The following is a 26,469-nucleotide window of genomic DNA, read 5'->3' on the forward strand; positions in this document are numbered from 1 at the left end:
TCAGTCGATTTCGGCAATGATATTTCTGCAAGTGAAACATTACAAAATTTATGTGTCATAAAAAACTAGCTGTTTTTTACATTTCAAAGTAAACTAAAATTAATTATAGGATAGTTTGATATCTCTCTTATCATTTATAGTGTCCCCAACCGGAAATTGAGCAGCATGAAAAAGGATGAACGTCTGAGCTGCTGAGATCACTCGGCCAATCTGACAGCTCATAGCATCCAAATCAATGCCATTTATTATTATTAATTTAATGTTTAAGCCTGTATGCTAGAGACGTCCAAAAATTGTAATAAACAAATACCCCGAAATCAGCACTTCTATGAAGATTTCGCTACAGAAAACATACATTCACAGAATTTTGACGAAGTGATTATTTTTTAACTCTGTCATCTGTAGGAGAGTTGCAGCAACTTGCTTTAAAAACTTGACAGCATTTTTAAGAGCACAATTTTGTGAAAATAGCACAGCTTGTTTGGTGCAAAGTCAAAATCTTCAATTTTCAATTGATATTGAGGCAGTGGTATTCCTATTCAAAGACCTTTTAACCGTTTGTATTAACTGACCACAGGTAAACATGAAATAAGTCTACATATACCTTTTTGATAGACACTACCCACTCTGTAATAATCTGACAGGGTTCATCCGACATCCCCCAATAACCCAAGTTCCCGACATATTTATGTAAATGTATATAGCTACCAATGACGGCAATTTTGCAGACTTTTCCCAGACCTTTCTCTTGTTTACTTTAATCACTCAATTTTCCTACACACCCCCATAATATCCATATACATTCAAACTCCCTCATACCAATATAAAAAAACACCAAAAAAAACCCCAAACCCAACACAATCTAAAACCCCAAACCCTATCTTCCCCATTCATCATAATTCAAAAATAAAATAACCCTTTTCCCCACCTCTGTGAAATTTAAAACACTTGGCTCCATCTTCCACCACCTACCTCCGTAAAAACTCAAGCGCTACATCTATTATAACAAACACCTTGTCCCCACCCTCCAACGTCCACGCCCCCACCCCCCGTCCCCCACTCACCCAACTCCCACCCTTAGCCCCCTCTCCCCCTTCTATCCCACTCCTCTCCTATATCCACAATCAATCACTATCACACCACATATCCTACATCCTCCCCCACACGTGCACCACCCCCCCCCCCCCCATGCCCCCTCTCCCCCCCCCCCCCCAGTGTTGTTATGGAAAAAACAACCGTACTTTTACCACCAAAAGATTTTAGTGCAGGGATTAATGTAGATAATGTGCATACTGTTTATTTTTTTACCTCTGAATCTAAGGTAACTTATGGAAATATAGAAAGTTTGCAATGTGCTTCATAACACACTATCCACATGCATGCGTACTGGAACACAAGCACCTATGTAGCACTGGTAGACAGTTTGAATATATAATAGCAAGTTTGTTGCTTAATCAAAGAGCATGATCCGCAAAAAAGTTAAGATAAACGGAACTAAAAGCATTTGTACATGTAGCACGTTGAAACAATTCATTGTTTTCTTTAAATGGTCGGAAATGGTTGTAGTAGGGCTGGGACGATTTTAAAATTTTGAAAACGGTTAATCTTTTGCATGAAATCGAATTGAACCGGCTAATTGGCTACCATATTTAAGATGCTATTTTCTTCATTGACGACCATATGAGGGTACTTCCAGCGGCTGACTCTAGTAAGAACTTACAGATTTTATCGTTTGAAAACGGTGTGCATTTTGGTGTATTTCACTTTAGATATGTCATGACAGGCAAATGCGAGACTTTTGTATTGATTATGTTCTAGTTGATGTAGTTTAGCGGAAATATACCGCGTTGTTTATGTGTCCCCCCCCCCACTGACTCTAAAGCCCCATGCACTCACCAAGATAGGTACCATTCTACATTTGTAGGATAAACTCGCCCCCCCCCCCCCCCCCCCCCCCCCCCCCCCCCCCCCCCCCCCCCCCCCCCCCCACACACACACACACGTTTTTTATTTCCTTAATTTTATGTAAATTTTATAAAATTTACTTATCAGTATTATTCTTTAATATATTACATGATGTACATTAGGTCTGCTTATACTTGCCAAGTATTTTTAGTTCTGAAATTGGCAGTTACAAAGCCTGAAACTGGCTTTTTAATATCCATAAATATAAGATTATTAAGTCATTTTCATCTAAAAATTGCGGAAAAATTATAACTGTATGCAGTTGATGTTCGCCTACTTTTTTTCTGGGTTGTATCAAAGATGACCATACAAGTGCATGGTGAACATTTTCTGCATGGTGAACCTTTTTGGATTTTCATCAAATCTAAGATTTATCACTGGTCACATACTGTATTTAGGTGTTTTTAATTAAATCAAGTCATAAACACCAGCTGAAGCTCAATACAGTGTTTTTGTATTAGAATCGTTTAATTTCTGATTACCAGTATTTTGCACCTACGATCATTATAAAATAAATATACGATCCTTATCTTAGTGTGCACACATAGCCTGAACAATTCATATAGCAACCCAGAAATAGGACTGCTGACCCAGCATGATAACTGGATTTTATTACTGGTAGTCACCTATTCTAATTAGTGGTACTGATAACTAGAGCATCAGGATGATGGGTTAATATTTAATTTGTCTGTAAGTCATAGGGGTGTAAAAGTGAGACATTAGATTGGAGTTTATTTCGATCTTCTCAGATCGTTCAGCACGACTTTTATGTCGTGTTATTAGTAATATTTAGTTTCTCAGCATGACCATTTCGGCCTGGGTAGTTCCAATACTCCCGGTTTCATAGCATTGGGTATTGTATAATCACCCCTTGGATATGCCTGCTTTTTAATTTTGTCTTTTCACAATATCTGTGATACGCAGGCTCCATAACCTTAGTTCCCCTTCCTAAATTCTAGTTTGTTTATTCTGCCATTGTTTTCTCGTTTGGGGCAAATCCATTATTTTATCTGGGGACCAACGCCCGCTTGTTCATGGAATTACACCCTCAACACGTGTTCATTGAAGGTTTCTGTTCACCGCCGTTTGAATACATCTGCGGATGTCTCTAAATTGCTTTTTGTTCTTTTAGCATGTGTAAATTTTGAGTTTTTCTGCTCAACCGGTGGCTTGGGGCGTGGGGACGGTTGCATGCATTTACCCTACGTCCTGAACAGGCCCAATTAAACGAGCCGCAACCATCGTCGTTTTTGTCGTGTTGAGGCGACCTGTGGGAAGTTTTCCACTTTTCTCTATTTTATGTCAGTATAATGAAAGGTGTGGTTACCATAACAACCATTATAACCCATAGATCACTTGCCATCATTATGGAAATTATACTAATTGACCTGGATCCCTTGGAAATGTGTTTATTGTGCACAGCTGTCAAAACAAACCTATTGTGTTGTTTGCATTATTTTTGATAATGTGGATCAACAAAGATTCATAGAAAGTGTCTTTGATCAATGTTTTTTTATCAAAACGTATGTACATGTATTTAATTAGTTTTATGATCTATGAACTTCTGTTTGGTTTAAGTGTAGAGTTTAATGACTACATGCTTAGACCAGTTTGTTTATTTTAAAAAACACTTAATATAAAAGTTTTTAGATTTTCATTTCTATACCTTCAATTAATAAAATTGTCAATTTGTAACAATAAAAATATTTCTTATCTTTGGAATCCAAGCTGAAAACAGCTGAATTATAATCATTTTCTAAGGTCTTAGGTTTGTAGCTTTCTATTTTGAGAATTATTTATCACAAAAGTATGAACAAAGAGCTGCGTTCAATTAAACGCTTGATGCCCCGTTGGCATTCCTTGTCGATACAAAACACACCTGCTAAGTCCAAAACAAGGTCAGGTCAAACTGAGGTCAGGTGATGTTTGAAGTGAGAATGGTCACAGGTTTCTTGCACACCTCGGTGTCGAGGGATCTACTTTCCAGGATTTTATTTACTTACAACAGCGGGTGTTAAGTGCTGTGTGGCGGCCGTAAAAAGTCGCCCGACTTCATTCGTGTTGTTATATTTTCTGGTTCCTTCGGAATCCATTGATTTCAACTCATTTAGGATTTGAAGATTGAATTCTGCTTAAGCCAGTGCTAGGGGGCGTGGGCAGTGTTGCTTTTTCCGTTACTGCCTGAACAGACTCAATCAAACCGAGTCTGCAATTTTCACTATCTGCCTTTGTTCTCGGTGGTCGATGGATTACTTTCCAGGATTTTATTAGTATAAATTCAGTCTTGTAGCGGTTATTGATGTAGACCGAAACGGTTCCCATTTGGGTTAACCAAGAGATGGCACATATAATGCAACTAGTCAAATGAGGTTCAACGTCAAGAATAATCTGAGGTCAGGGATGTCTGGAAGATGGAGGGAATGGGCAAGGTTACATCTGAATTAAGTATCATGTACATTCTAGGTAAGGGGTATTAATTGCTTAGACGAAAACGGTCCCATTTGGTTTACCTCGTATGGACGGACGGACAGGACAATCACTATATGCCTCCCGCATCAGTAGATGCCGGGGGCATAAAAATATATCAGAAAGAAATTTCAATCCCCCTCAGCACCCCCCCCCCACCCACCCAAAAAAAAATATGTTGGATACTATAAATGGTTAAAATAAGCATTCATAGACTAATTCTGATCTGAGTAACATGGGTATAATTTTTTCATTTTTCTCCAATAACCTGTACAGAGCATATGCTATCCAGTGTATTGGTTATCAATATCAATACTGAACGTATCTATATACTGGTAAAGGGTTAATTGGCGGTTTTTCGTTGTTAGACTGATTTTGCTTATTATTTCCGATTTTTGATTTATTCTGCTTTTTTTCTGGTATATGAGAGATATGCTTTTTTCAATTGTGGCAGTTATTAAAGAAAGAATCAATATTTTGAAGATCATAAATATGCTCCAGGCATGATCATTGACCTCCATATGTAGATGATCACTATACTGCTTTTTGGGAAATTGGGACTAAGTTCAAGGTCTTTAAAACTTGGTTTCCACTCCCTACACGCTTTGAATATTAGTACATTTTATATATAGTATCTAAAACGATACACACGACGCAAACAGCACAGTGGTAGTATATATGTTGTTGTTGTTGTCAATGTACTCGGCAGTACATGTCTCTCCTATGCGCAATGTCGTCCCACATCTTTCTTGGTCGGCCTCTGGCACCAACTTCCCTTTCTCTGTACCTTTAGTACCCCATCTTCTTTGTATGATATACAACACCACACATCTATGAAATAAACAACAACAGATTAAACAGGTTGATTTTGCATTGAAAATTCTCGACAGAAATTATTAAATTAGACTTGACCCAAAACCAAACATTTTCCGTCTGAAAAGCTGCTGAATGGTGATCAGAGGGTCAGTCTGACATCTACAATTAACTCTATGCTTTGGATCTGAAGACATGCTATTGAAAAACTCATTCTGACAACCCTTCCACAATCTGAACCTAGCTTTCAACATTTTGAATGTGAAAGCAAAAGTTTAAAAAACCTTATATTTAGCCTGTGTTTTGTAATGTTAACAAATCTTAATTATGACAACCACTAGCTAGGGTGTGTACCTGTTCTCGTTATGTAACAAATACAGATATTCAGGGTCGATCCATACATTGGATCGAAAGTTCCTGTATCGATCAAAATATTGATCTGACAGAAACATTATTAAATCTTACATGCATGGCCTCAGAAATAGTTTTCTACCAGTTAAAGTAATTTGTTTGTTCTCGAAATGCTTTTTTACGATGTCACAACTGACAGCCAATCAGCGTTTAACAACATCAGAAAAATGTAAGTTTACGGTGCCCGGAACAGAACTGTTCCCGTAATATCATAAATATGGTAAACTTTGTGGTAGTGACTTTTTTCGTCTGCAAATTCACTTTTGATACATGTAAGTTTTATTTGAATCTATGGCCAATTCGATAAATAATTAGCATTTAAACCTATAGCATGTAAAGTATTAAAAGCGATGGAAATTTCATTGGAAATTGCTTCATCTATTTTGGTCTATCAAGTGGGGATCGTATAGCCCATGTGGTAAGATTATATCAATATTTCCGAGGATTGCGTCAAATTATATAAACTACTTGTTGGCGACCCAGACTTTCGGAAGACCTCGAAATCCGGACAGTCGCGTAAATGCGATGTGTATTTTGGCGTTAGTTTTTTATCATTTGTTGACAAGTATAGAGACATTTGCTTTATGTGCAACAGCCACTACAAAACTTGAAAATCGGTGAGTAAAACTTACAAAATTAAAATATTTACATTTGTTCACGAAATGTTGTGACAACTCTCGCTGGGGGAAGTTGCGTGTGCTTTCAACGCGTATACTTGCTTTTAGACCCCAGCATTTTTCAATGGGGTACTCATCTACAATCTGCTAAATGCAGACGAGGAAATTGCGTGATTTAAAACAAGTGTCAAGGGTTTCCCGTTAATAACACAAGCTAAATGCGTTTTAAACACGAGTTAAATGCATTTAAACCAGTTGTTTTTAATTCAACCTTTGTGTTGTATATAAGCCAGCTGAATTTTCTTAACTCTCGACAGCCTTATATCAAACATTAATAGCTGAATGCAAACAAGGTAAACATGTCGTTTTGATCATTTACAACGACCGAAAAGTGATTCTGCAAGACATAAATGACGATAATTAGCGTTTTCCTACTGTCCGATTTATGGGTCCTGCAACACGCTAAAAACGTTAAATTTACATACCCTCTTCCGGGCTTCAGTGACGTGTTCAGTTTATTTTAGATACAAAGTTTCCAACATGTCATGATCTTGAATACAAAATGAATCAAAAAATGAATATGACAGCCGAATCAGCCATTGTCCGAATCAACTTGTTTCCAAATAAATTATTCCATCTGCACGGTCGAGTCATGCAGTGCACTTTGGTTAAAAATACTGTTTATTTATATAAAGCTACCATCCCCATAACCTGGATGTTTTATGTCCTTTTACTCATTATGTCGAATCTTCACAAATGTTTGACGTCAACGGCAGAAGGGATGATATGTCTTCCGAATGATAAAATAACGCCTTTCCCTGGTTCAAGAGGCAAAATTTACGCAAACGAAAATTTTCTTTACAATGTATTTTTTATAATCATATGTCGTTTAAAATGTTTAATAAATCAACAAACGGATATTTGCCTATTTTAAATATAACACTAAAATAATTTTATTTCAAATAAGCTTGATAACATTTGCATTTTATATTGAAATAGTTTTAACATTTCGTTCATAATGTACACTTAAACTGCTTGGGCTGATGGTTCTCGATATCATTTATTGAATGCAGTGCAACATCTCGTGCGAGAGGGAACCATACTCATTCGTAAACAACAAGAAAAAAACAGATTTCTGCATAATTTTTATTTAACTCGGTCAAAGTTTAGTCATACGATTATGCAGAGAATCAGTGATAAAATAAATGTCGAGCAGAGTCCACGAATTACATCTACTATGCTGGAAGGTTCGTATACAGTATAAAGGGTTTTCATAAGAACTTTAAGTCAATCCATGCACGGCTCAAATGGAAAAGAGAAATTTATATATATATGGGCCGTTCCATGAGAAAACCTGTATTAGTGACATAATATAAATACTGCATAATTAGTAGTTTAAAATACTGGAAAATCGCTGCTTTCTTATTTTGCTCCAGAAGCTTGAAACTAATATATTCTAATACTTTCATCTAAGACAAATCAAATTCTACTACATTTTCATATAAATGTTGTTAGTTTGTCATGGGCAACGAAATTCCCAAAGCACCCATTGCATCATGAAAATATAGAGGTGTATTGATAAAAGGACCGCGAATGGATGAAAACCAAAATTATACGGTTAAATTATTTTTTCAGTTGAACTGTTGAAACTGTTCCACCAAATATTCACATGTATGATGTTAAGTAAAGCGTAAGGGCTAATTTGTTCCATTAATTGGACTTGAAAAAACACCACGACATTGCACAGCGACGTCTTACTTGCGTTCTTAACGTCACCGTCTCAAAATGCCCTCGGCGATTTTTAAACATTGTGCTCTTTGATAATGAAGATAATCACTTCAAAGTTTTAGATTTTAAAGTTAAAGAATGTTCCCTTGAATATTTTGTTTTCTTTATTTGAAATTGTCACTATACAGATTTTCTCATGGAGCGCCCATATATATATATATATATATTTATTTATATATATATCATGCAGATCTACGTGTTAGAACAAAGAATATTGTATATTATACAATCTCGAGCATCAAGTCCCCAGAGAACTGTCAACTAATATTTGTAAGATTTGATTTCTCGTATCAGGTGGCCTCGGCCTTGCATGATGACAATATTACCCCAAATGTAGGGCATGCAGTGGTTAAAGTTAGGGGTCCGCTGAGGGAACCAGCTCGTATAAGGCAGGTTAGAGATTTGGTAATCAAAATGAATACTGAAAACGGTGTTCGGAAGAGCTAGGAGACTACATTTTAACTTTAAAAACAGAAAATATATTATTTCAAAAATGTGTTTTCGTATGATCTCGTATATGGAAGGAGTTCAAAGTGTCATTTGTACGGAACGGTACCTCTTGCCTACCTGATATGGGTTTTCTAAGGGGTACAGACACCATTTTACTAGAGATTAAGGGTAATTTATAATTCAAATTTTGTTGTAAATGAAATAATTTAACAAAATAATTGAATTCAGCAGAATTCACATTAAACTTGATTAAATTGGATCTAAATGGTTTACAGATGACAACTTTCATCCAACGGTTTGTTACATTTTCTTTTGGAACATATATAAATTCCCGTAAGCAAGAAACACCAAATAACAAGATTACGAATTGGCAGAAAAAAAAAGATATAAAAATTAAACTAAGTAATGTTAAATATGTTTGGGGAAAAACAACTGTTTTAATGATAATTACCAATTAGTGCTATATGTTTTCCACACATTTGGTAGCCGTTACGAGATACATGGTACATTTTACTTAATATCTGTTAATTGATTATTAAACAATCAGTTCTGTGCCGATTATCATAATATCTTGCTAAAGTTGCATATTAATTATTATGCCTTATTTAATTTTTTTATTGCTGAATTTCAAATAGAATCATTTAAGAATTAGAATCGTCCATTAATCTATTATCAACAGTTTATTTTACAAGAAGCTAATTGGCACTGAACAGTATATTCACTGCAGTTGGAGTTTATCGGGCATTTAGGTTTTGAAAGATTAGGTAAACAATCAGATGAACGCTAGCTGGTAATTCTGTAAACCATTAGATCCAAGTTATAAGTGAACACCGATTTAGTCATACTTATTATTTCATTTTTAACAAGATTTAAGATATAAATAACATTAAATCTCTAGATAAAGGAGATCCATGCATACCCCTAGAAAACCCCTAACAGGCTTGTTTAGAGGTACCAATCCGTACGTCTAGAATCAAGTTCTAGAGGTATGGATCCATACCTTAGACACTTCCTACATGGAATCATAATTATTTATAATTAACTCTCTAATCCAGGGGGGAAATATGATCACAAAGTCTACAAATAGATTAATAATAGCAATTTGTATTATTATCTGAAGCTTTTATTGTTTCTCTTGATTTTCCCAGGGCTGATGAATAAAAATGATAAACTGAATGTGTTCTTCCCTATTTATAAGCATAACACATAGATTGGGGTCATGACTTGTTAAATCAGGTCAAATCGTGAATTGATACATCAGGTCAAATCAAAGGAAAAGCTTGTTCACACTCTTTAGGCCACATTTATGGCCAAAACTTGGTCAGAATGTTTTTCTTGATGATTGCCAGGTTTGAAACTGGGTCATACGGGATAAAAAACTAGGTCAACCAGTCAAATCAAAGTAAAAGCTTGATAACACTTGTTTATTTAATGTGCATGAAGCTTGGTTAGATATTTTATCTGGCATGATCTAGCTCGCACCCAAACAAAGCAAAAGGTATAAAGTTTTATTATGTTGACAGTTGATTGTTTATTTCAATAACATATTTCAGTCATATAATTCCTTAACATGTAGTTGTCTGCTATTTACTATGCAAGAGAAACACTTCTCGTCTTACTTTTTCTAGTTCTTCTTCTATTGCTTGATAATTTTCATTAAGTTTTAGAATTACTTCAGCTAAATCATCAAAACTTGTTTTGTTGTAGCAAACTTTCAGAAGCAGACAAATTGTCAACAGTATTTCTTTGTTCTAGCTTAATTCGTGTGTTGCTTGTTTATAAAACATTTTTTAACTTATGTAATTTTTACAAGTAGTTGAATTGCTTGAGTATTAGTAGAAATTGCTTCAGTATTAAGCAGTAATCGATTTCTGGTTATCACTGATTTTTCAACTAAAAGTTCAGTGCATCTTTTATTTTCTTCAATTTTGTATTAGCTTTGTTAATATCTTTTTGTAACAGGCCTGTAAGTTCACTTAAGTCTGCGTAAAGTAAATTGTTACGTACATCGATAGTACTTATCTAGTCTCGAAGTTGTTTTTTTTAAGGTTATTCTATTTGCTGTGTCATGGTCATGCCTCTTTGTGGAAGTGCTTTTTTCTAGCCTCAGATTTATATTCTGCAAATTATTTGAAAATGTATCGAGTAGTAAATCTTGATGCTTTTTTCAGCTTCAGTTTTTAGTTTATTGATTTCTGTTTTCATTTCTAAACTGATACATTATTTTTGTAACTTTTTCTCAGCTCAATAATCTTGTCTGTTAGTTCTTCATGTTTTATCATACTATCTTTTATTTCTTGAACTTGGTTGTATAAGTTTTATCAAAATTTGTTCTTAAATACTTTTTTTATGTTGTCATCTGTCAAATCAGATTTTCTTCAAGTCTTTTTACAGAATCAACTATAGTTTCAATTTCTTCTTCGAGTTACTTGTAATTCAACTATTAATAATGGTCTACTTAGCCCATCCATTTTCTAATTCTTCCAATATCTTTACTTGTGCTTCTAGGTCTGTTTAATATTTGGATTTCTTCAAATTATAGTTCATCTATTACATTGGAATTTTTTATACATAAACGGTCTTGAAACTGCATCGTTGGGTTATATCTGGATTTCCTATATGATTATGTCATTACCTCCCATTATCTAATGCTCTGTTCATTGTGTTATCAAGTTTCTTATTTTTATGAAGATATGAGTCCATGTCCTTTTTAAGCTTTTTGAATTGTTTTCTATTAACATAATCACTTAAATCTATATCAAACTTAACTCGTGTTGGACGACCTGTGAAGTTTCCACTTTTTTCTATTTACTTATACTGTCAGGTTCACTTTTTCGTTTTACATCATTAAAATTTCCCATTATATTATACAGGTAAAGCTTTTTCTTAGGAACTTCCTTGGTTTGTCAACATATAAAAATCATATTTTTGTTTTGTTGCATTAACAAAAGAGTTGTAATCTATATTTGTTCATTATCAAATGTATCATTTTCTCTTTTACTTGGATTGTCAAAAAAATCTAATGTGAAACAGTTTAATTCGAATCTCTTTTGGTGTTTTTATAGTATGTCTGACTATCGTCCATGAACAGGCTCAATCAAACCGAGCCTGCAACATTTTCGTTTTTGTCGTGTTGGGCGACCTGTGAAGTTCCTACCCCTATTAAATAAATAACAGAACAGTTTTTGTGACGTCCTTGAATAAAGTATTTTGTTATTTCATTTCGAACCTTTTCTTCTTCACATACAAAATCATCAAATGTTACTACTTTTTGTTTCTCTGGTTCAAGATTCTCACAAGGTTCGATTTGGTTGGGATCAGCTGAATATTCAAGTATTTCATTTGGATATATTTTATTTTTTTTGCAATTTCATTTAAGATTTTAATTAAATGCTGATATTTAGATTGTTGTAGGATTTTAGCATATAGGTATAATTTATCATAAAATATAAGAGGTTTTCGAAGTATATGCATTAATACATTCGTTTTTCCCGATCCAGAAGATCCATATTACATTCTAAATCTGGAATCCGGGCATAAAAGGATAATGTTGTTTAAAGTTATTAGATTTAATCACTTTTTTTCATAATTTGGAATTCCCTTATATAAAAATATTACATTATCTTACATTATATATAAAATGCATTCAAAAATTAATGTAATAAGAATAAGAAAAGACTTTAGTCGGGCAAAAGGTAAGAGCTCTTAGCGAAGAAATAACGTGAGAAAAAATAAGAAAAGCTACAACTCGGGATATGTATAATGAAAATTTATAAACAATTACAGAAGTAAATAGAAGTCAAAAACGAAATTATCAACGTCAGTTAAAAGCATTAACCCTGCAATAAAAACAACAATTGAGTCACTAGGTGTTGAATAAAAGTATATACAACCATATCAAGGTTTACCACAGTATTTCAAGACCGCCAAACGTTATTACCACCAAAACCGACTCCCTATACCGAAATAGAATTTGGGGATGAACCTTATAGATGGATACCTGAGAAAATTTAAAAGAATAAGAAGATTATGGAAGAGAAAAGATTGGAATAACCGAAAAACCGGTTCCAACAACTGATATAATTAAAGAATCTCTGGATTATGAAACAACTGGTGAGGATGAGTATGAGTCAGAAGAATCAGAACAGGAATTGCCATTTGATACATTCGATCCAGCGGTGTTAAATAAAGAAATTGATTTAAATCTTTTAGACAGAGAAAAATATAACACACCACAAGCAGTCTTTATTTTTTTTTCACAGTACATCTAAAGATCCAGAAGAAAAAATGACTAGGGAAGAAGTAGAGAATATCATAGAAAATGTATTAGGGGATATAAAAAATTGGGTCAATAACTAGAATGAAAAAAACCAACAAAAAATCGATTAAAACCAAAAGAGGCAATATTAGCTAAGGTCGGATAATTATAAAAATAAAAAAAAAAATTTCTAGAGCAATGTACTCAATGATTATTCTTTATCAAGGGAAAATATATGGGAAAGGGAATAAGTATCATAATATGAAAACAAAGTGTCACTTTACCAAAGGGACAAAGTATAAAATTTTCACCAAATGGATAATATTGGTAATTTAAATATTGATCTTAAAAAACTTGATAGTCAAACCAAATTGGTTGTAAATAAAAACACTGGAAAAGTAGTAATTAACACTAAAAGCAGGTGATGATTTAAATGATTTGATAATAAAAGATATAACAATAATAAAAACATTCATTACTTTGTAGAAAATATTTAAAGTTAACAGAAATAATCAGAGATTACCTATCAATAAAAAATCATGAAATTAAAAAAAGTAATTAGAGGAGAAGGTTTTAATTAAGTCTTGTACGTGTTAAACCAGAAGAACTGGTCAGAAATTTGAGTTTATTTTGTGGTTCAAAAAAATTCCTGAACATTAATGAGAAACTAAAACACTGAGTATTGCATAATGCTGAACTATTAAAAATGAACCAACAATTTTACCCAGAACAAAATGGGAAAATGTTACATAAAAATATTTTTCTTGAATTTACACTTTTATTTAAAAATATGTTTAATAAATTGTAACTAAAATGGAAACAAAAAGTGTATTAAGTTCTGAAAACAGTTAAAAACATCACTAAGAATGCTCCAAGCATTTTACAGTTCGATTCAGTCGTGCCTTAAATTTTTAGAATGATAAAAAAATAAAACTTATGTTGTTGGTTCGGATAGTATTAAACACTATGACTTACTCTGGCTAAGATTAGTGATGAATATGAACAATAAAAGAAATTTGATTATACTAATGGTAAAGAAAGGGAAAAGATATTATATTTACTTATGGTTCTTACAGGTTTACAGACATCCAATAATTATATAGGGAACATAAATAAGTAATGGTGATTTTGAATTTGATAAATCAGGACATTGCAATATAAGTTTGGAATTTGATTTAAAGTAGTTTTAAATTATTTTACTTTCAATTAAGATAACTCTTATGTTTGATTTTAAAAGAAAAAGAATGTCATATTTTCATACATTACTTGGATTTGAGAAAATGCTTTAAACACAACCGAATGGGGAATACAAACACCAAATATAACTCAACCCGTGGATTACAATTACATTCATTGTGATCTTCTTGATAATTCACTCGTTATGGTAATTTTTTAGTGATATTAGCTATGATTTAAGTACTGCGATTTAACAAGAGCTTTCATTTACAAAAAGAACCAACAGAGTCGGATTTTCTGAAATTAATAAAACTAATACAAATTCAATTAGAATATATATTACAATGTGTTTGGTAGACTGATTTAATTTTAATGGATTGGAACAAACATTTTACCACTAATTTTAAAAGAAATATAAATTTAGTTTTTATATAAAGTACAAGAAAGTTTATGATAAAAAATAAAGGAATATTTATTTATGTAGATGCTCAGACCGAACAAGAAATTATACAGGGCTCAGGTATTTCTGACACTTTAACAAAATTGTTTTCAAGTGGAGCTGCATCTGCTGGAAAAAAAAACTCTGGAAACTGCAGGAAAAGCTGCACTTAAAAGTGGAACAAAAAAGATTGGAACGGAAGTCGGAAATTTAGCTGCTGATAAAATTGTTGAAAAATTTTAAAAAAAGAAACCTTCTCCGGCAGTTGGTAATTTAATTGCTAAGGAATTGCAAAAAAAAAAAAAAACAAATTAAAAAAAAAATGATAATTCAACTAATAATTCAAATTAATATGAGAATAAATAGAATATTATCAGGAACAGGAGTAAAAGGTACCAAATTAGGAACAACAGTTCCCCATAGGCTTAACGCTAAATCAAGAGTTTCACGTATAAATAAATTAATTTATAAAAAAATAAAATAATATATAATATATACATGTTTAGAAAAAGCAGTATGTGAAAGATACTACGAACTAATCTATTCATCAGATTACAGCCATTAATACTGTCATGTGGAAATAATGTTAAGCACCCAAAACAAAAAACCGGATATCACTTTACAATTAATGATAGAAGCTCATATATTGATTGGTTTGTAATTATTATTTTGAAGAGAGTTTTAAAGTAACTAGCTGCTAATGTAATAATTAGCTGATGAGATCAATTTCTTTAATTAATAATGCAGCTCATTAATTGATCAGTTAGTAGTTAACAAAATGGAAAAAAAAAAATCAATATGATTGTAACAATTTATATAAGGTAATTAAAATGTAAAGATTTAGTTGAAACTATCCAAGGATTATGCCGATCCACTGGACAAATGAATTTATTTTATTTAGATTACTACTGTGTTGCTGAAAGCAGGGATGATCAAGATGGATATAATCCAGGTTTTACTATTAGAAAGGGATTAATCCAGGGTGGTAATGAGGTAAATGCTAAAATTCCGTTATATAATTATTAATTTTTTCAGGGTTTGGAAGAAAACATATTACCCCAAAGCCAAACACAAATAACATTAAAATTAACAAATGATGACGAATTGATTTTTAGAGCTAATGCTGCTGATGCAGGTAGGGTATTGGTAAACCTAACTTAATTTTGTGGGTTCCGCGTTAATTTTTAACGATTATGGAATTAATTTAATTTCTTGAAAGATTTACAAAAGCAAAATGGTCCCTTCGGGAAATGGTGACACAGTCAGCAGATACACAACAGAATAATATAATCTTTAGAGTAACAGCTGGTGTAACAAAACCACAACATATATTTGTTTACTCACAACGACCTGAAAAAAGCAATTTCCAAGAACATAATTCACACCTGTTGGATACATTTAAGGTAAATGCTATTAATATAATTGCACTTGAGTCCTGTCTCTTGAGTGGGTATGGTGTTTTTTTATCAGAAACGGAATGCACAAGGTTATATCAAGAATATATGACGATGGAATTAATTTATTATTATAAACAAAATAATAAAACTAATGGAAGTCTGCTAAATAGATCAAACTTTTATGGTTTATTTTGGAATTTGGTCATTTTAACTTGGAATATAAAAAGGAAGAAAGAAATTACACAAGACCCAAAGCATATTACATTAACACTTAAATTAAATGTTCCACCTGCAGCTAATATTCGTGTCTATGCAATTGTTTTATATGAAGAAACAGTCGAAATCAATACTTTTGGAAATTAACTGTTATGGTTTTTAAAATAAAATAAAAATAAAATTAAATTAAGTAAAAATTAAAATTAATTTAAAGTTTATAATGTCATCAAATTATCATCTGAATATAAAGTTAACCTAACAGATGGACAAAGAAAAAATTAGCACAGCCTTTATAAAATAAATTCCACATACTTTTAGATTAAAATAGAACAATTACGTGGAAACTTCCCTTTACTTTTAAACAAAAAAACACAAATTAATCACATTGAAAAGTCTATGAAAACAATAAGGGATTAGAAATTGCAATTTCAAAAAAGCAAATGTCCAGTCAAGGTCAAAATTGTGGATTTTTAGGAGCTTTGGCTGGTCTGCTAGGCCGGACAATTCCTCCGATAGCTGCAAAAATAGCTCCAAAAATATTAGGACCGTTAGGGGTCGGAACCCTTTCTGGTCTTGCCAGTACTGGTGTTAGTAAAATACTTGGAAATGGTATGATTTCGGTAGCTAATGATAAGAGAAATATAATATCACCATATCTTACACCTAATCAAAGAAAGCAACTAGTAGGATCTGGAGTGATTAAATTAACACAAAAACAGAAACAAGACGGCGGGTTCCTAGGTATGCTGGCTGCTAGTCTCGGAATACTTTTGATTACATCTTTGTTAAGTGGGAAAGGACTACAGATTGATTCTCAACGGAGACCTTACAGACGAATTCCTATAGTAAAAAAAAAAAAAATTATAAACAAACCTATTTCTAACTTTGAAATTGAACAATGGGTTAAACAATTAAAAATTAAAAACTTTAGGGGTGTATTTAGTAGAAATAATTTACCAAAAACAAAATTAAATAATGAATGTGGAATTATAAATTTGGATGACTCTGTCGGACTTGGAACACATTGGGTTTGTTACTTTAATACATTGTACTTTGACCCATTTGGACTCCCTCCACCAAAAGAAGTAATTAATTACATTCCGGATATAAAATATAATAACATACAATATCAAGACAAAACAAGTATACTCTGCGGTTACTATTGTTTATTTTTCATAAAAATGTTACAAGATGGTATAAACATTTATGATTTACTGTACAAAATACTAAATATTTATAATCAAACGGAAAATGAACAAACAATTATAAATTATTTCAATAAAAAGAGTTAAAATGTATCAAAAGCGTATATTCAATCATGCGTGTGATTGTAGAACAATCCTACGGTTGAGTGATGTCAATAACATAAACGTTTAGTAATGTTAAGTCATGCGTATGATTGTAGAACAATCCTACGGTTGAGTGATTTCAATAACATGAACGTTTAATAATGTTCAGTCATGCGTGTGATTGTAGAACAATCCTACGGTCGAGTGATTTCAGTAACATGAAAGTTTAAGAATGTTTAGTCATGCGAGTGATTGTAGAACAATCCTACGCTTGAGTGATTCGGTTGTTTGTACAATTATCAGTCTTCGTTGGTTAAACCAAAGGTTTTAACAATAATTTGTTAAAATCTGTTTTAAATTTGTTGAAATTAGTCAGCTTTGGATTTTTTAAAAGAAGGTGGCTAATTAAAATTGAAAAAAACTGCGCCAGAACCCTCATTTCTTATACTACTAAGGTTCCCAATCAATTGTCAAAATATTGCAACCAATAGGGGATGTAATATTTTATATACATGTGATGATATGGGCAATATCATAAATATAAAGGCGAGTGATTGTATATCAGTTTCTAAACCTCTACATGTAACTGTAATTCACTCGCTATGAGATAATAAAATGTAAAAGGAATAAGATGACTGGTATACACCTTAGGGTTGTTTATAAAGATTTTATTATTCATTTAGAAAATAGATAAACCTCTACACTTTTGAAAATCACACCTGATCGTAGTGTTTATAGCTAGCATAAGAGAACAGTAATAAAGTATTTACTCATAATTGATTTAAACAAGGTGTATACCCAAAAGCTTCACTGCTTTTTCAGCTCACATGAGCACGAAATGCTCAAGGTGAGCTATTGTGACCGGTCATTTTCCGGCGTCCGTCGTCGTCCGCCGTGCGTCGTCCGTCAACATTTGCCTTGTTAACACTTTAGAGGCCACAGTTGTGACACAATCTTTACGAAACTTGGTCAGAATGTTTGTCTTAATGATCTCTGGGTGAAATTTGAAACTGGATTATGTGGGATCAATAACTAGATCAGTAGGCCAAATCGAAGGAAAATTTTGCTGACACTCTATGGTCTACAGTCTAAGTTTTAAAATATGAGAATTGGTCAGAATGTTTGTCTTGATAACTTCTAGGTCAAGTTTGAATCTGGATCAAGCATTTTGAAAAACTAGGTCACACGGGTAAATCAAAGGAAAAGCTTGTTAACACTCTAGAGGCAACAGCTGTGGCCCAATTTTTATGAAACTTGGGCAGAATGTGTATCTTGATGATTTCTAATTCAAGTTTGAAACTGGGTTATGTAGAATCAAAAACTAGGTCAGTAAACTAGATAACAGGAAAGTCTTGTTAATACTCTAAGTGTCCACACTTTAAGTTTGAAACTCATGAGAATTAGTCAAATTAGTCAGAATGTTTGTCTTGATATCCTATAGGTTATATTCGAATCTGTGCCATGTGGAATTAAAAAGAAAACTAGGTCAACCTGTCAAATCAAAGGAAAAGCTTGTTAGTAATCTAGAGATCACGGTTGTTATCAAATTTTTATAAACTTGGTCAAAATGATTATGTTAATGATGTCTAGGCCAAGTTTGAATCTGGGTCAAGTTGGGTCAAAACTTACGTCAGTAGGCCAGATCAAACGAAAATTTTGTTAGCGATCTAACACTCTAAGTTTGAAACTGTTGAGAAATGGTCAAAAAGTTTGTCCTGATAGCCTCTTGTTTATGTTCGAATCTTGGTCATGTGGGGACAAAAACTAGGGTACCCGGTCAAATCAAAGGAAAAGCTTGTTAATACTACAGAGGCTACATTTATTAACCTAACTTCATGAAACCCGGTCAAAATATTTATCTTGATGATCTTAAGGCTGAGTTTGAAACGGGGTCATGTGGGTCAAAAACTAGGTCACTAGGTCAGATCAAAGGAAAATTTTTATAACACACTAGTGACCAGGTTTTAAGTTTGAAACTAATAAGAATGTTTATCCTGATGACCGCTCGTTCAAGTTAGGATCTGGGTCATGTGGGGTCAAAAATTAGGTAATTCGATCAAATCAAATGAAACGCTTGTTAACACTTTAGATGCCACAATTTTAATCCTATCTTCGAGGCACTTGGTGAGAATATTTGTCTTGACGACCTTTAAGTCAAGTTTGTATCTTGATCATGGGGGGGGGGGGGGGGGGGTCAAAAACTAGATCACCTGATCAAATCAAAGGAAAGATTTGAAAACATTTAGACAAGATATTTATTGTGGAAATTTCCACACTGACTCGAGTGATCAGATTTCTTAGTAGATCTATAGATTGATATTCAACATTGTTATGTTTTATATTTTACAGAATAATGGGTTCACGTGGAAATTTCCACACAAAGATTGTGCCAAGTAATGTTGAAATTACCATGTGTTGATATCTTGAAATTTTACCCCGTTATATTATGCATTCGACGAGGTGTGGAAATTTCCACAATGATTGTTATTACTTCTTTTATTCCCTCAATAAATATGTATCTATATGCCAACTATATTTGTTGTTATTTTATTAACATTAAAATGGGAATTCCTTAGCATATTTGTGGTGTGGAAATTTCCACATTCGCACAAAAAGATGAAAAGGAATGAATAAAAGCGTTGTGATATTTTACATATTGTCGTAGAAATTTCCACATTCTGTGTGAAAAAAAGGAGAAAAAAGAGGCAAAAAAAGCTAATTTTACCTCTTTAAAAGAGGATTATTGGTGTAGAATCCTCTTTTTAAAAAAATCAAATTTATAGTTTTAAACTGTATTTTACAAGAAGAGTTCTATAAGACTTCATTCTTGTCCTTTCATGTGTTGCTTTAATCAAAATATGGTTTATGTAGTAATAAAGATCCTGTACTCTTGGAATAAATATGTTTCGTTTTAACTGAATTTAATCATACAGTGCTCTGCTACAAAGCATTCACCTAAAAGTTCCGGCAAAATCGGTTTTCAAATTATAAACATTATGTCAAAGGCGAACGGTTTAATATATCTGTTAATTGATATATTAGAGATATTTAAAGGACCGATCGCAATTAAATATGTCAAAAAGTATGCGTTCTACTAGCATTTGATTAAAAAGGATACATCCGTTTATAAAAAAGAAAAGTTTTACCTAAACAATCTGAAAATATGTTTTTTTTCAACTATTTAGAAAAAATAAAAACTAATAACATTATTATGTCTGAGGAAGAGAAACAAGGAATAGACATATATTATGTTTGTTACAAAACTACCACGGTCTTAGAAAAAGATTTATGAACCGTTTAGATACGACGATAGAACGCAGCAACCATTGAAGCCGTTTAACATTGAAGACATGCATATTTTGATTTCTACAAGTTTGCAAGGTTTGCTTTCATTCAAACAGAAAGTCATAGTTCCAAATTGTACATATACATTATATATTTACACGGCAACAGTGAACAAATAAACCAGCGATCATATTCGCATAATAAAACAAAAAAGTAATACTAGTATTATATTTAAAATAGCTGGTTTTCCATATATTTAAGTTTGCCAAAGGTATGCTTTTTATTTATTTTTAATTAATAAACCTGTTTCACATATTCATTTATTTTGCTGAAAATCGTTATTCCGATATTTCATATTATCAATTGTCTGTTTACAACGTTCTCATGTTACAGTCTTAACATAAACGAAAATTTGAAATATTTTTGTTTGTATATATTTCAAATTCGTATACCATTTAGCAGTTACACCTGGTTCTCAATTTACCAATGTAATTGCAAGCGCTCGCACTGAAAGCAAACTAAAATGTCTCCATCGGATTTGCTGACTTCGTTCTCTTTCGTTGTTGTTAAGTAAAAAACCCTATCGTAATACCGATCCTTCGAGACAGGAAAGAATCGATTGCTTTAGATATTACCAGCAGAATAACATTAACTGGAATGAAAATGAAACATTAAATCCATTTTGACTTACAATAATATTCTAGTACTGATGATATACTATGAATGGATCCAATACGGCAAAGCAACATTTGTATACCACGAAAGGCCCGTCTTATTTGAAAGTGAAAGCACCTTACATGTCAAGATTCCGCCAGTGGAATCTTCGTCCATACTGGCCAATTATCCTTTGTTTTGCAACAATAAAACATTAGTATTACGTGTTTTGAAAATAGTCAAGCTTTATACAACCCCAACACAAACAGTATCTTGAAATTACATAAAGTAATGTGTTCTTATATCGAGGGGTTAAAGCCAGAACGGTATAAGTCCATTTTTCAAATAGTGGAGAAAAACGCAAAAGAAGGTTTTAGACACATAGAACTTTTTACTGAATCAGAATATTTAGGTAAGATTTGGTTATATTATAGACAATAATGTTGTTACAATGTATGAAGAATATAAAAGGACTACTCATAAACTAAATTGGTTTTATAGTTAAAATTGTACTTAACTCAATCTGGCATACAACAAAATGGAAAATAATTTGAGGGTTATGTGTTAAGTGCACTTAGTTCTCTAAAATATTGCAATAATGCTGGTTTTATTCGATGCCATACTGTCACAAGTGCACTTATAACAAAACTATTAAATCTTATGACATGATTTACAAAGACTAAGGAAATATGTGCACTTAGTACAAATAGAAATGTTGAGTAAAATGTGTATAAAATTACAAAATATGTTTAAAATTGTATAAAAATTACACTACACAAAATTTCAACAATCAATTCTAGATATTAGTAAAAGAACGTTTTCCCATCTTTTTCTATATAGTACCTCTTAAAACAAAACAACCCTTGTACTTATAATAACTATTCAATATCAGACTCATCACTTACTTTCAACATGTCTGGTTCTGATAGGCAGTCTCTGGCTGCTTTTTCAGAATGAATATTCTTGAAATACTGATGGAATTCTGAAGATGTTGTTCCATCAGAACAAAGCTAAAGAAGTCCTTCCTTTTTTGTATAATGGGAAGTTTTGCATTGTGGATCAGCAGTAAATCAGATTTTATAGAAGCTTCTTTCCTTGATTTTAGTTTTATACATTAGAAATGTAGGTCATCGAAACTGTATTAAACATATTCATTTGCAGGTTTACCTTCTTTAAATTTTAACCTTTTAGTTTTTTTTTCACTTTTTTGTCCCTTTTTATCCAAGCTTTTTTTTTGGACTTCATACTTTGCAATGCTCTTTATGGAAAGAAATTCTCACTGGTAAATGTGCTACAACACAAGGATTTTTTGTTTTTGCCATTCTCACAATTCTATCCGACTGACAGGGTATGAATACAGTAACAGTTACTGAAGTTGCTTTCTTTGCTCTTCTATTGCCTTGTTTATACTACTACTCCATTTACAGTCATTATCCGTTTGCATAAGTTCGCTTACTTAAAACTTGCTCAATGGTTTCTATGTTATTGTATTTTTCTTTTGCATGCCATGTGTATATAAAAATCTCCGTGATCAAAATTCCCCTCTTTAAAAATAGCAGGGTATCATAATCCCCTTCTTGAAAATGTCGGGGCTGTCAAAATCCCCTTGATTAGAATACCCTCTACTGAAGAAAATATCAACAAGGGTAACTTTTAAGTTAATATTTGAAGAATTGTGTGGTTCCTATTTTGATAAAGTGAAAATAATCAATTAACTAACTTTAAGTATTATATTAAACTATTTTATATCCAAAATTCAACAAAATAGAACTTTGAGTTTTAACAACTGATAAATTGAAACGGTGGAAGTGAAATTTAAAATTAAACAAACTGAATAATATTTCTCTTATCGTTTTCATTAAAATTATTATCAGTGTTATTAAACAAACAACAGTATTTTCTGACAAACAAATATAGATCAACTTTATGCACTGAAGTGTGCCAGATCTTTTAGCTCATAACAATACTGGGGTAAAGACGGAGGATAGCGGATAAGTCATGCCTCACTAATTGACGTTGAATTATACCAACTAAACACTATTGTCACTAAATGGAAATTCTGTAAAATTAATTATCAATTTATATTGCCCCCCACTTTAATGTTACAGCAACAATTCTCACGTTCACAACAATCACAATGAAAAAACATGCATTACTGTCCTAGTAAATTATTTTATGTACATGTATGCCAACTTCAAAGTTCACAATAGTTTCTTTATTCTTTATTCTTCAGATATTTTCCACAATTTTCATGTTGAACTTAAATTGGGCAAAGAGAAGAAAAACAAATTGTAGCAACCTAATTTTCTCTTTATACAGGTAATAAACTTGGTTGGCAATGGAACATGGAATCAGTAAAACTACTTTGACTGCAGATGGTTGGTTTGGTTTTGTGCTCAATTTGTTTGATTTTATTTCTCTATCTCTGGTTTTCATTTTACTATGTTCCTGATTAAACGGTCTCAACGGTTTTGTCATCTGTTCTGTCAACTCTTTGTTTTCTGTTCACAGCACAAGCTTGACAAAAAACTGATTGTTTACCTCCTTTTATAATTCCCTCTCATAGTTTTAATGCTTTTCTTTGCCAAACTATTTAATATACACGAATATGGCAGAATACTGTTAAATCTGGAGTTTTCACCATTTTAGCAGGGAACAATATAAGTTTTCATGTGAATATAACATAAACCTTAATAAAAATATTACTTTCCATTTACAATTAACAATTATATAACTTGTGGATACAAGTTCTGAAAGTATTTTCTTTCCTAATTAACCAAAGGTGTTAATTCCAGAATGTATTAAGTGATCATATTTCATTTGCGCCTTGAATTATTAACAAAATGTGTTACTTCTAGAATGGTTTAAGTGCACTTGTATCGTTTTGGCACATTTTTTACCTTACATAATATATCAAAATGTATACTGCCAGAAGGAACTAAGTGCACTTAAATCCTTCTGGTTTTCATGTTAATGCACTTATAACGTTCTGGCATACAACAATACTGATGATAAGCACTTATTGCGATATGGTTCCCTTTGATATCTTAGGTTTTATACCTTATATGGTGCCAGAGATAAGGGCAAAAGAAGGAGCTTTAAAAATGGTATTAAAAAGTCTAAAAAAGTGATTTTCAGTAAAACGTGGACTTATACCGTTCTGGCTTTAACCCCTCGATATATTTGTTACAACCTGTTATTGTATACATATAATTACAAAGACAGAGAAAAAGTAAACATATAGACAAAGATGACAAAACACAATGGTATCGCTTTGGAAAAGTAAATGCTTAAACACCATAGGGAAGACTTTTAGCCGATTTCTTGTCTTTATAAATGTGTTCCAAAATGGAAGGGCCATGCAAATAGAAGTAAAGCCCGCACTAACACACACAACGAAAGGTGCGATATGTAAAATCAAAGCCTTGAGATGTCTGATGTTGCGGGTTTTGCTAGATTTTTTCTGTTTAAATGCAAATCTATACATGTATAAGAATCAAATACAAATGTGCCTATTGTCTAAGATTAACTCTGCCTGACCTTACATGAACTTATCTAAATTGACAACTGGAAGTCAGTGATGTAACGATGGGCTGAAAATGCCTTATTTTTGATAGATCTAGTATAATCTAAATGGTCAGTGTGTATGGATAGAGGTTGAATAAGAACTACTTGTTCATTGATAATTCATCCGCATTGTTCATGAATGGGACTACTTTGTGATGAACATGAACATCCTTTGGATGTAATTTGGAATCGAATGCTATATGATTGTCAGAAATACACTTAACTTTGGTAGCGGGATAAACCCGCAACCAAAAATAAAAAAAAATCCTCTGGTTAACGAAAACCTTATGAAGCAATAGCGCATAGAACCAATGCATTCGACGGCAAGTAAAGACGTAAAACAACATTAAGCGCCTGATCAAACAGTAACTATAATATGGCTGAATTATCTTTAACAGAATTTCGATTAATAAGTTAAATATGTATTACTGCACAAACAAAAGAAAACATGATTTATCGTCTGTAGACTAAACTGTTTACATATGTATGTGTAAAATGAGAAAAATTTAATGATACTCACAAGTGAAGGATATTTATTTAATGAAAGACAAGCATTGAGAGAATATGCTTTTCTGTGTTTCTGTCGCAGCAAACCGTATGTTGTAGGGTTAGGTTCAATAATAATGCCAGTCCAGTTGCGATACCGTTCAAGGAACAAACTGTTCGATAAATGTTCTCCATCGAAAGCTCCACAGTCAACACAAAATCCATTTTGCTGAAGTACAAGACTTATATTCATAAACAACTTCCAACTGTAAAGATATGTTGTTTTATTTTTTGTTGTTTTTTTTTTTGTTTTGTTTTTTTTTTACATATATCGCTATCATTTTTTATTTGCGTCAGGTTTATAGTTATCATATTATGTCTTAATGAGCCAATGTTTGAGATATTTTTTATTTTAGCATTAAATTATTTTACTACTATTTTACTTTTCTTTAGTTCTATATTTTTGAAAGATCAGTCATAAAAACTTACTTTATGATTTAAATATTCGTCTATAAACTGTGTTTGCCCGGGCGACGGATTCCGTATTTTTGGATGAGAAAGGTTGTACGGTAGTTTACACGGAGGTTGTACATAATACTTCTGCACGATAAATACCAACGTTCTATCATTAAAGAAAACCTTATCTCTATTCAGTTTTGACATTATGTCTATATAATTCATATTTTCCAGCTGTACTGACTCCTTCATGTTTTTGTTTTTTAAATGTTCCCACTGCGAAGTTTCCTTTGGCACATAAATCTGTTTTTTTTTATCATAACTGCCAACACTGCCATCACTAAAATTATCAAACGAAACAGTCGTTTTTCTTTAACACTCATCTTGCTGGCAAATAAAGTTAACATATCTTAACTCCTTAATGAAATGTTGGTGATTCTATTGTAAAGACAGGAGATCAAACTTCAATAATTAGGTTATTGTGTATTGAGATTATCGAATTTCAGTTTATTTCCACAAGTAAAATACCAAAAGCAGATTTAGGAACGAATTCCAAACGGAAATGAACAATATTGCATTTACTAGCACTAATAGACGGATCATTTCTTTTACACCTGCCATTTAGTTGTAAGTTATCCTCACAATCTGCCAAAAGAACAATTTTTCATCTGCATAGGGTAAAGTACAAACTTGATCATCCTTTAATGAATAACTATATGTAGCAATTTAAGATATT

General features: G+C 32.4%; 1 protein-coding gene across 1 annotated transcript; it reads right to left on the bottom strand.

Moving 5' to 3' along the window:
• Nucleotides 1-26,062, bottom strand: LOC123559647 (uncharacterized). Its single transcript, XM_053525701.1, has 4 exons — nt 25,767-26,062; nt 25,312-25,506; nt 973-1,112; nt 1-25 (listed from the first exon to the last, which is right to left on the bottom strand). The coding sequence occupies exons 1-4, from the start codon at nt 25,983-25,985 to the stop codon at nt 1-3; spliced, it is 579 nt and encodes a 192-aa protein (XP_053381676.1). The 5' UTR covers nt 25,986-26,062.
• Between the last annotated feature and the right edge of the window lie 407 nt (nt 26,063-26,469).

The sequence above is a fragment of the Mercenaria mercenaria genome, chromosome 15 (assembly GCF_021730395.1).
Source record: "Mercenaria mercenaria strain notata chromosome 15, MADL_Memer_1, whole genome shotgun sequence".
In the NCBI taxonomy this organism is placed as follows: Eukaryota; Metazoa; Mollusca; class Bivalvia; order Venerida; family Veneridae; genus Mercenaria; species Mercenaria mercenaria.

What these genes read in the sequence shown, in the direction of transcription:
- LOC123559647 (XM_053525701.1), bottom strand. Translation starts at nt 25,985, where the DNA reads ATGAAGGAGTCAGTACAGCTGGAAAATATGAATTATATAGACATAATG. An exon ending in ACGAATATTTAAATCATAAA is followed by an intron (nt 25,507 to 25,766) that starts GTAAGTTTTTAT and finishes CTTGTACTTCAG; the next exon opens with CAAAATGGATTTTGTGTTGA. An exon ending in GCGCTTGAGTTTTTACGGAG is followed by an intron (nt 26 to 972) that starts GTAGGTGGTGGA and finishes TTTCACTTGCAG; the next exon opens with AAATATCATTGCCGAAATCG.